The following is an 18064-nucleotide window of genomic DNA, read 5'->3' as shown; positions in this document are numbered from 1 at the left end:
GCTGAAATCTCTCCATGCACGCTTCATCTCTGCTCCTTTCTAACGTATATACTTCATACTTTATGAACTTTCCACCAATTCAGTTATACCCTTTTATCTACTAATGGATAAGTGAACTGCCTTTTTAAAATTGTTTTTATTATTAATAATAATAATAATAATAATAATAATGTTTATGTAGAGTGAACATATTGTGCAGCACTTAAAATGTAATGTGCAACTTCTGTGATATAATAAAACAATACATGTTCATAATCCTGTCATCATTATGGGTTTTATGTAGCATTTATGACTGCAAACACACAAATAATTGCCTCTATGTGGCTAATGGCTGGTTGACAATAAGCAATGGTGGTGTAAGCAGTACTGACCTTATGTGCAGGAATGAGGTTTATAAGTATTGAATCCAACAATTCCTGTGTAACTCCATCACCCTCCATAGTAATTGAGCTCATTAAATCCAACATGTGCATTTGTACTTTCTGGTTGTGGCTGTTACTATGAATAACAAACACACTGGTTACAATTTTTGCAACACCCCAATCAAAATAAACCAATGGCAAATAAAAACATTTTTTAAATCTAAAAATACATAAGAGCTAAAACACACCACCAAAAAGAACTACCTTTTCCAAATCCTTGAAGGGTTGTCCACTACTCAGACAACCAGTTCTCAATTACTATGGCCCCACTTATAATAAAATAATAACACCTAAATACACCTGCGTTGCTGGCGCCATTCCAGCGGTGTATGCACTGGCTCTCCCTGGGCTCACATGACATTGTCACACAATCCTTGCAGCCAATCAGTCAATTTGTCCAAGGTTGGGGACACAGAAGCAGCCCGCTGATTGTCCTTGCTGCCAATGTCAGGGGAGCGTCGGGGGAGTCAGTGCTGACACCGCTGGAATGGCGCTGACACCACAGGGGAGTATTGGTGTTATTTTACTTGTGGGGTAAACAAAGGGATTGAGAAGAGGTTTTCTGAGTAGTGGACAACCCCTTTGAAGAGAACCTGTCCTCTGGATGAATCAGACAATAGCTGCAAGATTGCTGAAACAATTCAGAGAAAACCACACTTTGAAAAGCCAGCCGGGAACTCTGTGTCTGTGCCGTCTCTCCCGGCCTGGATCCCCATGACTGATAGGTCTCTCCTCAACACAATGATAATGAAAGGGTGCGAAGCAGCCGCCAAGGACCAGCCTCAGACTTCTCAGCACAGAAACAGTCCCCAGGGGGCTTTCCAAGATGGGACATTTCAGAGTAAAACATGTAAGGCTGTAATAGTGCAGCACGCGTCGGAGACATTCTACCTGTGGTTCGGGCAGTATGGATCAGATGACAGAGTGTTTTAATAACCCTCTATAAAGAATATGCAGAAACATCCCCTTGTAAGTTGTTCCTGCACTGCGGCGCTCCCAGCCACCACGGCCCCATGCTCCCTGCACAGTAGGATGATTCAGTGCAGGAAAATCAGTGAAGAGAAAGCAGCAATAATCCAGCAGAGAAGCCCGTCCATTCTCAAAACCGACGATGGTCCTGGAGGTCAGACTGCCACCAATCCTTACCCTCGTGTGGCACAAGGAATGCAAGAAAACATTGAGACTGGTTTTACAGGAGGCTTCAGAAATTGTGATTTTCCCACAGCTGTCATTACACCCTCAACATGGAGACACTGGCACAGGTTACCATTACTCAAGCAACTTATTTGTATGTAAACATGGAAAAACAAAGACAATTTTACTTACTTTATAACCGAAAAGAGTGTCTTAAAGAGCTGAATAAAAATTTCATTGCAGTCTTCCAACTCGAAGCAAATGTTATATGATTTGACCCATGCTAAATTCTGAAAATCAAAGACAGAAAGAACAATTAAAACACACAAACAAGTCAGTCATAAGAAGAGAGAGGGAGAAAGCTTTAAAGGCCCAAGCCCCGCTCTGTGACATGGTGTAGGCTTGTAGATGAGGTGCCACTTATTATTCGGAAGCTATGTGGACCATTAGCAGACATTAGTAAGTGCGGGCCCGGTGTACTGAGCGATTCATGTACTGTCGGGACACATGGACGCAGTTCTGGGTTCTCATCACATTTCACAGCTAAACATTTAGTACCCAAATGCAGGATTGCCATCGCCGAATAAAAGTGCATTTATATTTTACGGTGTTAAATCGGTAATTATTTACACAGATTGGCGGTGGTTTAACATCTTAATGACTGGGCCAAATGTTTTAAAATTTGACCATTGTCACTTTATGTAGCAATAACTCTACAACGCTTCAACATACCCCATTGATTTGGAGACAATTTTTTTCGTGACACATTATATTTTATCATAATGGTAAATTTAGGTTGTTATGTTTTGCATTTATTTATAAAAATTATAAATTTGACAACAATTTTAAAAAAAAATTAGCAATTTTCAAACTTTAAAGGATTATCCCTTCATTCCAGATAGTCATATCACACAAAAACAATAAAAAATAACATTTCTCTTAATTTCTGCGCTTGACATCAGCACCAGTTTTTAAATGTTGTTTAACTTTGTAAACATTTTAACCCCTTCCCGACCTGTGACGCCACGTAGGCGTCATAAAAGTCGGTGCCAATCCGACCTGTGACGCCTATGTGGCGTCATGGAGGGATCGAGTCCCTGCAGATCGGGTGAAAGGGTTAACTCAGATTTCACCCGACCTGCAGGGACAAGGGAGTGGTGCTTCAGCCCAGGGGGGGTGGCTTCAGCCCAGGGGGGGTGATTGGCTGTTTCACTTTCAACAGCCAATCAGAGCAATCTGTAATATTTCACCTATGAAAATTGGTGAAATATTACAATCCAGCCGTGGCCGATGCTGCAATAGCATCTGCCATGGCTGGAGACCCCGATCTCCCCCCCCCCCCCACACACACACGATCTCCTCCTCTCTGTCCTGTCATGTCCCCTGCTCCCCTCCGTCCTCCTGTCCGCTCCCCCCATCCTCCTGTCCGCTCCCCCCGTGCTCCGAACTCCCCCCCTACGTACTCCGATCCCATCCCCCCCTCCCCCATGCTTACCGAGCTTTGATGTCCCTCCCGGTGTCCGTCCGTCTTCTCCATGGGCGCCGCCATCTTCCAAAAATGGCGGGCGCATGCGCAGTGCGCCCGCCGAATCTGCCGGCCGGCAGATTCTTTCCAGGTACATTTTGATCGCTGTGATAGAGCCTATCACAGAGCTCAAAATAAAAAAAATAGTAAATAACCCCCCCCCCCTTTATCACCCCCATAGGTAGGGAACATAAAAAAAATAAAGAAAATATATTTATTTTTATTTTTCCACTAGGGTTAGGGCTAGGGTTGCACTTAGGGTTAGGGTTGCACTTAGGGTTACAATTAGGCTTAGGGTTACAATTAGGCTATGTGCACACGGTGCGGATTTGGCTGGGGATCCGCAGCGGATTGGTAGCAGTTTTCCATCACGTTTACAGTACCACGTAAATCTATGGAAAACCAAATCCGCAGTGCCCATGGTGCGGAAAATACCACGTGCAAACGCTGCGTTGTATTTTCCGCAGGATGTCAATTCTTTGTGCGGATTCCGCAGCGTATTACACCTGCTCCACAATAGGAATCCGCAGGTGAAATCCGCACAAAAAGCACTGGAAATCCGTGGTAAATCCGCAGGTTAAGCGCAGTGCGTTTTACATGCGGATTTTTCAAAACCGGTGCGGAAAAATATGCACACAAATCCGCAAAGTGAGCACATAGCCTTAGGGTTAGGGTTGGAATTAGATTTAGGGTTGGAATTAGGGTTAGGGGTGTGTTGGGGTTAGGGTTAGGCATATGGCTAGGGTTATGGTTAGGGTTGGTATTAGGGTTAGGGGTGTGTTGTGGTTAGGGTTGGGATTAGGGGTGTGTTGGGGTCAGGGTTGGAATTAGGGTTAAGATTAGGGTTAGGCCTGTGGTTAGGGTTGGGATTAGGGGTGTGGTTAGAGTTGGGATTAGGGTTAGGGGTGTGTTGGGGTTAGTGTTGGAGTTAGAATTGAGGGGTTTCCACTGTTTAGGCACATCAGGGGGGGCCTCCAAACGCGACATGGTGCCACCATTGATTCCAGCCAATCTTGCGTTGAAAATGTTAAATGGTGCTCTCTCCCTTCCGATCCCCGACGTGTGCCCAAACAGTGGTTTACCCCCACATATGGGGTATCAGCGTACTCAGGAGAAACTGGTCAACAACTTTTGGGGTCAAATTTCTCCTGTTACCCTTGGGAAAATAAAAAATTCTGGGCTAAAAAATTATTTTTGAGGAAAGAAAAATGTTTTTTTTATTTTCACGGCTCCGCGTTATAAACTTCTGTGAAGCACTTGGGTCCAAAATGGGGTCACTTGTGGGGGAGCTCCAATGTTTAGGCACACAGGGGCTCTCCAAATGCGACATGGTGTCCGCTAACGATTGGAGCTAAGTTTCCATTCAAAAAGCCAAATGGCTTGCCTTCCCTTCCGAGCCTTGCACCGAAACAGTGGTTTACCCCCACATATGAGGTATCGGCGCACTCAGGAGAAATTGCCCAACAAATTTTAGGATCCATTTTATACTGTTGCCCATGAGAAAATGAAAAAATTGAGGCTGAAAGAATTTTTTTGTGAAAAAAAAAGTACTTTTTCATTTTTACGGATCAATTTTTGAAGCACCTGAGGGTTTAAAGTGCTCACTATGCATCTAGATAAGTTCCTTGGGGGGTCTAGTTTCCAAAATGGGGTCACTTGTGGGGGAGCTCCAATGTTTAGGCACACAGGGGCTTTCCAAACGCGACATGGTGTCCGCTAACGATTGGAGCTAATTTTTCATTCAAAAAGTCAAATGGCGCTCCTTCCCTTCCGAGCCTTACCGTGTGCCCAAACAGTGGTTTACCCTAGCCCTAACCCTAATCCTAGCCCTAACGCTAACCCTAGCCCTAACCCTAGTGCAGAAAAAAAAAAATATTGTCTTTATTTTATTATTGTCCCTACCTATGGGGGTGATAAAGGGGGGGGGGGGTCATTTACTATTTTTATTATATAATTATTTTTATTTTATTTTGATCACTGTGATAGGTTTTATCACAGTGATCAAAATGTACCTGGAACGACTCTGCGGCCGGCAGATTCGGCGGGCGCACTGCGCATGCGCCCGCCATTTTGGAAGATGGCGGCGCCCATGGAGAAGACGGACGGACTCCGAGAGGCTCGGTAAGTATGAGGGAGGGGGGGGGATCGGAGAACGGGGGGGTGGATTGGAGCACGGGGGGAGCGGACAGGCGGACGGAAGGGACTACGGGACAGAACGGAGGACTGGGGAGGCGATCGGTGGCTGTGGGGGGGAGGCAAATCACGGATTCCAGCCATGGCCGATGATATTGCCGCATCGGCCATGGCTGGATTGTAATATTTCACCACTTTTTATAGGTGAAATATTACGAATTGCTCTGATTGGCTGTTGCACTTTCAACAGCCAATCAGAGCGATCGTAGCCACGAGGGGGTGAAGCCACCCCCCCTGGGCTGAAGTACCACTCCCCCTCTGTCCCTGCAGATCGGGTGAAATTGGAGTTAACCCTTTCACCCGATCTGCAGGGACGCGATCATTCCATGACGCCACATAGGCGTCACAGGTCGGATTGGCACCGACTTTCATGACGCCTACGTGGCGTCAAAGGTCGGAAAGGGGTTAAAGTGCTCACTATGCATCTACATAAGTTCCTTGGGGGGTCTAGTTTCCAAAATGGGGTCACTTGTGGGGGAGCTCCAATGTTTAGGCACACAGGGGCTCTCCAAACGCGACATGGTGTCCGCTAAAGATTGGAGCCAATTTTTAATTCAAAAAGTCAAATGGCGCTCCTTTCCTTCTGAGCCCTGTCGTGCGCCCAAACAGTGGTTCCCCCCACATATGGGGTAACAGCGTACTCAGGACAAATTGGACAACAACTTTCGGGGTCCAGTTTCTCCTTTTACCCTTGGGAAAATAAAAAAATTGTTGCGAAAAGATCATTTTTGTGACTAAAAAGTTAAATGTTCATTTTTTCCTTCCATGTTGCTTCTGCTGCTGTGAAACACCTGAAGGGTTAATAAACTTCTTGAATGTGTTTTTGAGCACCTTGAGGGGTGCAGTTTTCAGAATGGTGTCACTTTTGGGTATTTTCAGCCATATAGACCCCTCAAACTGACTTCAAATGTGAGGTGGTCCCTAAAAAAAATGGTTTTGTAAATTTTGTTGTAAAAATGAGAAATCACTGGTCAATTTTTAACCCTCATAACTTCCTAGCAAAAAAAAAAATGTTGTTTCCAAAATTGTGCTGATGTAAAGTAGACATGTGGAAAATGTTATTTAGTAACTATTTTGTGTCACATAACTCTGGTTTAACAGAATGAAAATTCAAAATTTGAAAATTGCAAAATTTTCAAATTTTTCGCCAAATTTCCGTTTTTTTTCACAAATAAATGCAAAAATTATCGACCTATATTTACCACCACCATGAAGCCCAATATGTCACTAAAAAACAATCTCAGAATCGATAGGATCCGTTGAAGCGTTCCTGAGTTATTACCTCATATAGGGACACTGGTCAGAATTGCAAAAAACGGCCAGGTCATTAAGGTCAAAATAGGCTGGGTCATGAAGGGGTTAAAAAGATTTTAAAATGTAGCAGTAGTTTTTAATTTTTCTCAAGGAAATTTACAAAGCTTATTTTTTTAAGGGACCAATTCAGTTTTGAAATGACTGTTGGTCCTGTGTATTGGAATCCCCCAAAAGCGATACCATTTTAAAAACAGCGCCCTTCAATGTATTCAAAATTGCTTTCAGGCAGTTTATTAACCCATCAGGTGCTTTTTTAGGAGTTAATGACCGGAATGAAAAAAATGTATTTTTACCACTTAAATGTTTCTAAGTTCTGAACAGGTTACTATAGCTGGAAGACTTTACCATCGCAAACATCAGGACCACACGATCAAGATTTCAGGGTGACGATGGGGTTAAAAAGAAAGCCCCCACACACACACTATTAACCACCTAGATGCTGTAGTCACTATTGACAGCAGTATTTAAAGAGTTAAACGGCCATGGTGAGTGCCAACACTGATAGTGGCTGATGCAGCATCTTGTCAGATATAATGTACAGCTGACAGCTGCAGGATTGTCACCCGTCAGGGCATGCTATTCTCTTATATCGCAGGTCAGTTTTAAGTCGTATTGGTGGTCATTAAAGGGAACCTGTCCCCCCCCCTCCCCCAGGCGTTTTTAACTAAAAGAGCCACCTTGTGCAGCAGTAATGCTGCATTCTGACAAGGTGGCTCTTTTAGTTATTGGTGCTGTAACTGCAGAAATAATCTGTTTTGTAATTTGTCCTAAATATCTTTCTTCAGTCCTGGAGGCAGGCCTTTCCCCCCTGCTGCAGACGCCACACAGCCGTCACTCAAATCCTCTTGGCGCCGCCTCCTCATTGCTGTTTTGAAATGAGCCGGCGCCTGCGCTCTTTTCTCCTGCCTTGGGCAGGCATAGTGAGCGCGCTGGCCGTCTGTCCTCGTATGAAGTCTAGTTGACTGCGCCTGTACGGCCGCCCTGCCTGTGGATCCCAGCCCCGCAATGTCTTCTGATTTATTCTTACTGCGGGGCTGCGATTCACAGGCAGGGCGGCCGCACAGGCGCAGTCAGCTAGACTGCATGAGGACAGAGGACAGGCAGCGCTCACTGCGCCTGCCCAAGGCAGGAGAAAAGAGCGCAGGCGCCGGCTCATTTCAAAACAGTGGTGAGGAGGCGGCGCCCGGCGCCAAGAAGATTTGAGTGACGGCTGTGTGGCGTCTGCAGCAGGGGGGAAAGGCCTGCCTCCAGGACTGAAGAAAGGTATTTAGGACAAATTACAAAACTGATTATTTCAGCAATTACAGCACCAATAACAAAGAGCCACCTTGTCAGAATGCAGCATTACTGCTGCACAAGGTGGCTCTTTTAGTTAAAAACGCCTGGGGGGGGGGGGGGGGGGGTGACAGGTTCCCTTTAAGGGGTTAATAGACTGTTTATATGGGCTGACCCTGCTGCAGATGTGCACACTATCATCTGTAGATGCTCAGTGCACATGGGCTGCCATTGTTCTTGGAATCACATTCCCTGTTTACTTTGCGCTGCTGAGAATTTTTTTTTTTTTTATCACTTCACCCGACGACCCGACCCGAGTTCTGTTAATCTGTCAGGTGGTCGGCAGCCTGTTTACACTGCAAGATTACTGTGAAACAAGCGTTCCTCGGCACACTCACTCACGATAATGGTGTAGTGTAAATGCACAAAACATCCATATGAGCATTAGACGTCATTGCATTGTTAGGAGAGTTCAAGGGGAAAAAGAACAAAACTAGTACGGAGAAGGAGCTAAATCGACAGGAAGATATAAGGCAGCATATGGCGTTACGTGCAGGCTGTGCAGTCACTAAGGCTAGGTTCACACTAGCGTTTGTGTATGCAACATGTTGCATTCGGCGGTTACATCAAAACGCTGCACGGGACGCATCCGCATACAACGCATGACCACGCATGTCCCTGCGTAAACAATGTTAAAGATAGGTACACAGGACGGATGCGGATGCATGCAGATCTGAAGGTAAGAAGTCCGAAGCCCTATGCTGCATACACAAACACTAGTGTGAACCCGGCCTAACAGGGATCAGGCTGGATTTCCACACACATGAATCTAGCTTACACTCACCAATAATTAGTATCTATTTACTGCAGTAAACAGGTAACTTTTTTTTTTTTGTATAATTAAGGCCTGAGTGATATAATAACATTGCCAGACTCTAAATACACACATTTTTTTCCCCCAAAGCTGGTGTAAGTACATTTCTACTGAATCTGCCTGCGACTCCACAGCCCTGGTTACATGTGATCGGCACATCATTATAGCTAGGAAGACTGTATGCCGTGTTATAGAGACAGGTTTTATTACCCATAGAAGGATAAAGACCCCAACAGAAGATATCTGGTATCTTATTATAAGGGAAGACATAAAAAGGACAAATGCCAGAAATGGGTACACAAGTGACACACGGAGAGCTGGGTAAACCCTGCCTTCTTGGTGACACTACAGCCCTCAGAGAACGGCCGCCTGCTCCTCCTGCTGTGTCTTGCCAAGGATAGATGCAAGACAGGAATGTGCATGCAGAGGTTTACCAGCAGATGGCGCAGTGACCGTGACAATGGCGTGCAGGATAGGTGGGGGAGAGTAATGTGCTGGCTTACTGTAAGGACACAGTAATGACAAGAGGCATGATCGGGATCACTGACCACTGTGAAGGCAATATAGAGGAGGGTGGACAGAAAAGGGCCCCTGTGCAGCCCAATAGTTCAGTTTATGACAGATGCTGATTGGCCCCATTACCTCTTGGGCCCCTGTGTGGCTACACCAATGATATGTCCTCCCTCGAGTACTGATGTACTGTAGTTACAACTGTAAAACTGAGGACCGTATGTGGGAATTATCACTGTGATATGACATGATATCCACTAATGCCTGTGGGCCACTATGTACACACAGAAATGTCAGAGCCATTACAGGGTAACATGCCAAAATGACCAAACAAGGCTACCGTATATACTCGAGTATAAGCCGACCCGAGTATAAGCCGACCCCCCTAATTTTGCCACAAAAAACTGGGAAAACTTATTGACTCGAGTATAAGCCTAGGGTGGAAAATGCAGCAGGTACCGGTGAATTTCAAAATTAGAAATAGATACTCCATACCATTCATTATGGCCCCATAGATGCTCCACATAAAGCTGTGCCATATATAATGCTCTGCACCGTTCATTATGGCCCCATAGATACTCCACATAAAGCTGTGCCATATATACAATGCTCTGCACCGTTGCCCCATAGATACTCCACATAAAGCTGTGCCATATATACAATGCTCTGCACCGTTGCCCCATAGATAGCTGTGCCATATATATATATGCTCTGCACCATTGCCCCATAGCTGTGCCATATAGTGCTCTGCACCGTTGCCCCATAGCTCTGCCATATAGTGCTCTGCACCGTTGCCCCATAGCTGTGCCATATATATAGTGCTCTGCACCGTTGCCCCATAGCTGTGCCATATAGTGCTCTGCACCGTTGCCCCATAGCTGTGCCATATAGTGCTCTGCACCGTTGCCCCATAGCTGTGCCATATAGTGCTCTGCACCGTTGCCCCATAGCTCTGCCATATAATGCTCTGCACCATTGCCCCATAGCTCTGCCATATAGTGCTCTGCACCATTGCCCCATAGCTGTGCCATATAGTGCTCTGCACCATTGCCCCATAGCTGTGCCATATAGTGCTCTGCACCATTGCCCCATAGCTGTGCCATATAGTGCTCTGCACCGTTGCCCCATAGCTGTGCCATATAGTGCTCTGCACCGTTGCCCCATAGCTGTGCCATATAGTGCTCTGCACCATTGCCCCATAGCTGTGCCATATAGTGCTCTGCACCATTGCCCTATAGCTGTGCCATATAGTGCTCTGCACCGTTGCCCCATAGCTCTGCCATATAGTGCTCTGCACCGTTGCCCCATAGCTGTGCCATATAGTGCTCTGCACCGTTGCCCCATAGCTGTGCCATATAGTGCTCTGCACCATTGCCCCATAGCTGTGCCATATAGTGCTCTGCACCGTTGCCCCATAGCTCTGCCATATAGTGCTCTGCACCATTGCCCCATAGCTCTGCCATATAGTGCTCTGCACCATTGCCCCATAGCTCTGCCATATAGTGCTCTGCACCATTGCCCCATAGCTGTGCCATATAGTGCTCTGCACCATTGCCCCATAGCTCTGCCATATAGTGCTCTGCACCATTGCCCCATAGCTGTGCCATATAGTGCTCTGCACCATTGCCCCATAGCTGTGCCATATAGTGCTCTGCACCATTGCCCTATAGCTGTGCCATATAGTGTTCTGCACTGTTGCCCCATAGCTGTGCCATATAGTGCTCTGCACCGTTGCCCCATAGCTGTGCCATATAGTGCTCTGCACCATTGCCCCATAGCTGTGCCATATAGTGCTCTGCACCATTGCCCCATAGCTGTGCCATATAGTGCTCTGCACCATTGCCCCATAGCTGTGCCATATAGTGCTCTGCACCATTGCCCTATAGCTGTGCCATATAGTGTTCTGCACTGTTGCCCCATAGCTCTGCCATATAGTGCTCTGCACCATTGCCCCATAGGTGCTCCACATAAATATGTGCTGTTGCTGCCGCTGCAATAAAAAAAACAAAAACACATACTCACCTGTCTTGCTTGCAGCTCCTCGGCGCCATCTTCCCGGCGTCTCTCTGCACTGACTGATCAGGCAGAGGGCGGCGCGCACACTATTGCGTCATCGCGCCCTCTGCCTGCAGTCAGTGCAGAGAGACGCCGGGAAGATGGCGCCGACGCCCGGCGTGTGGAACGAGGAGAGGTGAATATGCGATACTTACCTGCTCCCGGCGTCCCGCTCCTTCCCCCTGTCTGTCTTCGGTGCCGCAGCCTCTTTCTCTGTCAGCGGTCACCGGCACCGCTTCATTAGAGAAATGAATAGGCGGCTCCGCCCCTATGGGAGGTGGAGCAGCCTATTCATTTCTCTAATGAGCGGTCCCACGTGACCGCTCAGGGGAAGAGGCTGCGGCACCCGGAGACAGTGGGACGTGCAGGGGGGGCGACAGGAGCCCCGGAAGCAGGTAAGTATATGACGGTGCTCACCCGCCGACCCCACCACCGATCATGACTCGAGTATAAGCCGAGGGGGCACTTTCAGCCCAAAAATTTGGGCTGAAAATCTCGGCTTATACTCGAGTATATACGGTAAATACATATTTGCGAATGGTGGGACACAATGGGGCAGCAGTCAGAGGACAAGGCTGGGGCTACTGCATGGTCTGACATTAGCATCAGGTCTCTTATGTTCATTAGAAAGTATATAAAATCAATAAACACAACAGGATCATTTCAGAATATGTCAGCAGCTAGACAAGACCTACCACAATAAGGCATCAGTAAGATATACACTCACCGGCCACTTTATTAGGTACACCATGCTAGTAACGGGTTGGACCCCCTTTTGCCTTCAGAACTGCCTCAATTCTTCGTGGCATAGATTCAACAAGGTGCTGGAAGCATTCCTCAGAGATTTTGGTCCATATTGACATGATGGCATCACACAGTTGCCGCAGATTTGTCGGCTGCACATCCCAAAGATGCTCCATACAAGGCAGGATGGATCCATGCTTTCATGTTGTTTACGCCAAATTCTGACCCTACCATCCGAATGTCGCAGCAGAAATCGAGACTCATCAGACCAAGCAACGTTTTTCCAATCTTCTACTGTCCAATTTCGATGAGCTTGTGCAAATTGTAGCCTCAGTTTCCTGTTCTTAGCTGAAAGGAGTGGTACCCGGTGTGGTCTTCTGCTGCTGTAGCCCATCTGCCTCAAAGTTCGACGCACTGTGCGTTCAGAGATGCTCTTAGGCCTACCTTGGTTGTAACGGGTGGCGATTTGAGTCACTGTTGCCTTTCTATCAGCTCGAACCAGTCTGCCCATTCTCCTCTGACCTCTGGCATCAACAAGGCATTTCCGCCCACAGAACTGCCGCTCACTGGATTTTTTTTCTTTTTCGGACCATTCTCTGTAAACCCTAGAGATGGTTGTGCGTGAAAATCTCAGTAGATCAGCAGTTTCTGAAATACTCAGACCAGCCCTTCTGGCACCAACAACCATGCCACGTTCAAAGGCACTCAAATCACCTTTCTTCCCCATACTGATGCTCGGTTTGAACTGCAGGAGATTGTCTTGACCATGTCTACATGCCTAAATGCACTGAGTTGCCGCCATGTGATTGGCTGATTAGAAATTAAGTGTTAACAAGAAGTTGGACAGGTGTACCTAATAAAGTGGCCGGTGAGTGTATGTCCTGGAGGAGTGAATTTGTTTCTGAAAATGCTAGATCTGCCAGCGGCGATGACGTCCCGTCACCGAGGGATCAGGCCATGTTACATGAAACCTAGACCTGGGCCAGCGATATACTAACTCCTCTGCCCTAGTAATGAGGAAACGGGATCAATTGTAATAAAAAGAACATCAAAATGTGAAATAATGGTTACCTCCAGCAGGTAGAAGTATCTGTTGAACTGTGGGCTTTTGGTGTCTTCTAGACCCTTCAACTGCCTTGTTATAAACAAGAAAATGTCCTGTAAAAAGAAAAAGGATGAGAGATGCAATGACTTACAGCATAACAGAAATGCAGAGCTACAGACACAGCTAGACTAAACTTATGCAGAAAATTAACAGGTCCGCTCTTGTGCTTCAGGGCTACATAAATACAGGAGGTCTGCTGGTTCATCGCACCAAAAACACAAAGGAAGATTCCAGATATACATCTGCTGGAGCCAGGTTCATGGCTGTAGTGTATACAGGGAGCTATATAACACTACATTTCCACCATATGAGCACCTCTAAGACATTATGTATGCATGTATGTGCTCCTGGTACGGGTGTGTAAATCCCGGCAGCACAGAGGAGAGTTCAGAGGTGTTTACAGGTCAACAATCGCCCCACGAGCAAAATGCTGCCTATTCATCAATGATTAAATTGTTTACGAGGGAACATAAATCACTGCTCTCAGCAGCACATGGCCGGTGAAGACTGCAGATCTGCTGCTGATAACATGATAGGTATGGGGACAGACTAATGATCTAGTGTAAACAACGACATGAACATTGTTGATCACGTTCATTTAACCCCTTAACGCCTTTTAACAGCGGCAGTTAAGGGTACTTAAACCACAGCGCCGTTAATTAACGGGGCTGTGGAAAAAGTGAATAGCGCCCCCCTAGAGTCGGATTTTCTCTGGGGTCTCGGTTACCGGGGGTAGCAGAGACCCCAGAGAACATGATTTGGGGGGGTTTTACCGACCCCCGGGTTGCAATCGCTGGTAATTAACCGTTTACCGGCGGTCGCAAAAAAAACGCGATTTCCCATTTAATTTCTCTGTCCTCCGATGTGATCACACATCAGAGGACAGAGAAATGGGGTCCCCGATCGCCCCCCAATACTCCCCCGGTGCTCCTCGTGGCTCCCGATGGGCGCCACCATCTTGTTCCGGCCAAAAAATGGCTGGCGCATGAGCAGTGCACCCGCCGGCCGGCACCCGGAAGATCTTTGGGGTCTCGGCTGCCGGGGGTAGCCCAAAGACCCCAAAGAACATGATCGGGGTCGGTTTTTACCGACTCCTGTTTTCCTGTTTTGCGATCGCTGGTAATTAACTGTTTACCGGCGACCGCAAAAAAAACCCAAAAGCGCAATGTGTAATTCTCTGTCCTCTGATGTGATCGCACATCAGAGGACAGAGAAATAGGGGGATTCGGGGACCCTGTTATACTTACCGGTGTCCCTGGGTCCTCCTATGTCCTCTCCTGCTCACCGGCTTCATCTTCCGGTAAGAAAATGATCTGCCGGCCGGCAGCTAGAGGAGTTGGGGCTAAATTTAGGGTTAGGGTTGGGGCTAAATTTAGGGTTAGGATTGGGGCTAAAGTTAGTGCTAGGGTTGGGGCTAAAGTTAGGGCTAGGGTTGCGGCTAAAGTTAGGGCTAGGGTTGGGATTAGGGTTAGGGTTTGGATTAGGGTTGGCATTAGGGTTACGTTTGGGATTAGGGTTAAGGTTAGGATTAGGGTTGTATTGGGATTAGGGTTAGGTTTGAGGTTAGGGTTGAGATTAGGATTAGGGGTGTGTTGGATTTAGGGTTCTGATTAGGGTTATGTTTTTTTGGGGTTAGGGTTGTGATTATCGTTAGGGTTGTGATTAGGATTATGGGATCGGGTTGGGATTAGGGTTAGGGGTGTGTTGGTGTTAGGGTTGGAGTTAGAATTGATTGGGGGGTTTCCACTGTTTTGGTACATCAGGGGGTCTCTAAACGCCACAGCCAATTTTGCGCTCAAAAAGTCAAATGGTGCTCCCTCCGTTCTGAGCTCTGCCGTGCGCCCAAACAGTGGTTTACCCCCACATATGGGGGATCAGCGTACTCGGGATAAACTGGACAACAACTTTTGGGGTCCAATTTCTCATGTTACCCTTGTGAAAATAAAAATTGGGGGGCTAAAAAAACTTGTGTGGAAATTTTTTTTTTTTTTTATTTTCACGACTCTGCATTATAAACTTCTGTGAAGCACTTGGGAATTCAAAGTTCTCACAACACATCTAGTTAAGTTCCTTGGGGGGTCTAGTTTCCAAAATGGGGTCACTTGTGGGAGGTTTCTACTGTTTAGGTACATCGGGAGCTCTGCAAATGCAACATAACGCCCACAGACCATTCTATCAAAGTCTGCATTCCAAAACGGCGCTCCTTCCCTTCCGAGCTCTGCCATGCGCCCAAAAAGTGGTTTACCCCCACATATGGGGTATCAGCCTACTCAGCATAAATTGAACAATAAACTTTGGGGTCCAATTTCTCCTGTTACCCTTGTGAAAGTAAAAATTTGGGGGTGAAAAGATCATTTTTGTGGAAAAAATATGATTTTTTTTATTTTCATGGCTCTACATTATAAACTTCTGTGAAGCAGTTGGGGGTTCATAGTGGTCACCACACATCTAGATAAGCTCTTTGGGGGGTCTAGTTTACAAAATGGGGTCACTTGTGGGGGGTTTCTACTGTTTAGGTACATCAGGAGCTCTGCAAATGCAACATGACGCCCACAGACTATCCCATCAAAGTCTACATTCCAAGCGGTGCTCCTTCCCTTCCGAGCCCCGATGGGTGTCCAAACAGTGCCCCCCCCCCCCCCCCCCCCACATATTGGGTATCAGCGTACTCAGGACAAACTGGTCAACAGATCTTGGGGTCCAATGTCTCCTGTTACCCTTGAGAAAATAAAAAATTGCAGGCTAAAAAATCATTTTTGAGGAAAAAAAAAAAGGATTTTTTATTTTCACGGCTCTATGTTATAAACTTCCGTGAAGCACCTGGGGGTTTAAATTGCTCACCACACATCTAGATAAGTTCCTTAAGGGGTCTAGTTTCCAAAATGGGGTCACTTGTGGGGGGTTTCCACTCTTTAGGCACATCAGGGGCTCTCCAAACGCGACATGGCGTCCGATCTCAATTCCAGCCAATTCTACATTGAAAAAGTAAAACGGCACTCCTCTTCCAAGCTCTGCAGTGCGCCGAAATAGTGGTTTACCCCCACATATGAGGTATCGACGTACTCAGGAGAAATTGCACAACAACTTTTGTGGTCTAATTTCTCCTGTTACCCTTGTGAAAATAAAAATTTGGGGGCAAAAAGATCATTTTTGTAGAAAAAATGCGATTTTTTATTTTCATGGCTCTACGTTATAAACTTCTGTGAAGCACCTGGGAGTTTAAAGTGCTCACCACACATCTAGATAAGTTCCTTAAGGGGTCTAGTTTCCAAAATGGGGTCACTTGTGGGGGGTTTCTACTGTTTAGGCACATCAGGGGCTCTCCAAACGTGACATGGCATCCAATCTCAATTCCAGCCAATTCTACATTGAAAAAGTAAAACGGCACTCCTTCTCTTCCAAGCTCTGCGATGCGCCCAAACAGTGGTTTACCCACACATATGGGGTATCGACGTACTCAGGAGAAAATGCACAACAAAATTTATGGTAAAATTTCTGTTTTTACACTAGTGAAAATAAAAAAAAAATGGTTCTAAAGTAAAATGTTTGCAAAAAAAGTTAAATGTTCATTTTTTCCTTCCACATTGTTTCAGTTCCTGTGAAGCACGTAAAGGGTTAATAAACTTCTTGAATGTGGTTTTGAGAACCTTGAGGGGTGCAGTTTTTAGAATGGTGTCACACTTGGTTATTTTCTATCATATAGACCCCTCAAAATGACTTCAAATGTGATGAGGTAAAAAAAAACTGGTGCTGTAAAAATGAGAAATTGCTGGTCAACTTTTAACCCTTATAACTCCCTAACAAAAAAAAATTTTGGTTCCAAAATTGTGCTGATGTAAAGTACGGTAGACATGTGGGAAATGTTATTTATTAACTATTTTGTGTGACATATCTCTCTGATTTAAGGGCATAAAAATACAAAGTTTGAACATGCAAAATTTTTAAAATTTTCGCCATATTTCCGTTTTTTTCATAAATAATTGCCACTAATATCGAAGAAATGTTACCACTAACATGAAGTACAATATGTCACGAAAAAACAATCTCAGAATCAGCAGGATCTGTTAAAGCGTTCCAGAGTTATAACCTCACTAGTTGGTGGCCCGATTCTAACGCATCGGGTATTCTAGAATATGCATGTCCACGTAGTATATTGCACAGCCCACGTAGTATATTGCCCAGCCACGTAGTATATTGCCCAGCCACGTAGTATATTGCCCAGCCACGTAGTATATTGCCCAGCCACGTAGTATACAGCACAGAGCCACGGAGTATATTGCCCAGCCACATAGTATATTGCCCAGCCACTTAGTATATTGCCCAGCCACTTAGTATATTGCCCAGCCACTTAGTATATTGCCCAGCCACTTAGTATATTGCCCAGCCACTTAGTATATTGCCCAGCCACTTAGTGTATTGCCCAGTCATGTAGTATATTGCACAGCGACGTATTATATTGCCCAGTCACGTAGGATACAGCACAGAGTCACGTAGTATACTGCCCAGTCACGTAGTATATTGCCCAGCTACGCAGTATATTGCCCAACCACGTAGTATATTGTCCAGCCACGTAGTATACAGCACAGAGCTACGTAGTATATTGCCCAGCCACATAGTATATTGCCCAGTCACGTAGTATACAGCACAGAGCCATGTAGTATACTGCCCAGTCACGTAGTATATTGGCCAGTCACGTAGTATGCACCGTATCCCTATTAAAAAAAGAATTAAAATAAAAGTTACATACTGACCCTCCGTTGGCTCCCGGATCGAAGCGGTTACCGATGCTCCCGGATCGAAGCGGTTACCGATGGTCCTCGTGCGCTCCGGTCTGAAGAGTGCATTGCGGTCTCGCGAGATGATGACGTAGCGGTCTCGCGAGACCACAGGTCATCATCTCGCAAGACCGCAAT

General features: G+C 46.1%; 1 protein-coding gene across 7 annotated transcripts in view; it reads right to left on the bottom strand.

The window, feature by feature from the left end:
* PDS5A (PDS5 cohesin associated factor A) overlaps window positions 1-18064 on the bottom strand; it is a 151224-nt gene that overhangs the window by 79711 nt on the left and 53449 nt on the right. For all 7 annotated transcript variants that reach the window (XR_013220068.1, XR_013220071.1, XR_013220070.1 and 4 more), the window contains exons 4-6: window positions 13118-13204; window positions 1749-1846; window positions 372-498 (exon numbers count right to left, since the gene is read on the bottom strand). Coding sequence is in view for 4 of the 7 variants with exons in the window: in XM_077279896.1 (XP_077136011.1) it covers window positions 372-498; window positions 1749-1846; window positions 13118-13204 (312 nt within the window). In the remaining 3 variants the exon portion in view is untranslated. The remainder of the gene's footprint in view (window positions 1-371; window positions 499-1748; window positions 1847-13117; window positions 13205-18064) is intronic.

Source organism: Ranitomeya variabilis, chromosome 1 (genome assembly GCF_051348905.1).
Source record: "Ranitomeya variabilis isolate aRanVar5 chromosome 1, aRanVar5.hap1, whole genome shotgun sequence".
Taxonomy (NCBI): domain Eukaryota; kingdom Metazoa; phylum Chordata; class Amphibia; order Anura; family Dendrobatidae; genus Ranitomeya; species Ranitomeya variabilis.
Note: the sequence above shows the minus strand (reverse complement) of the source record. Positions and strands in the feature narration are given on the sequence as shown.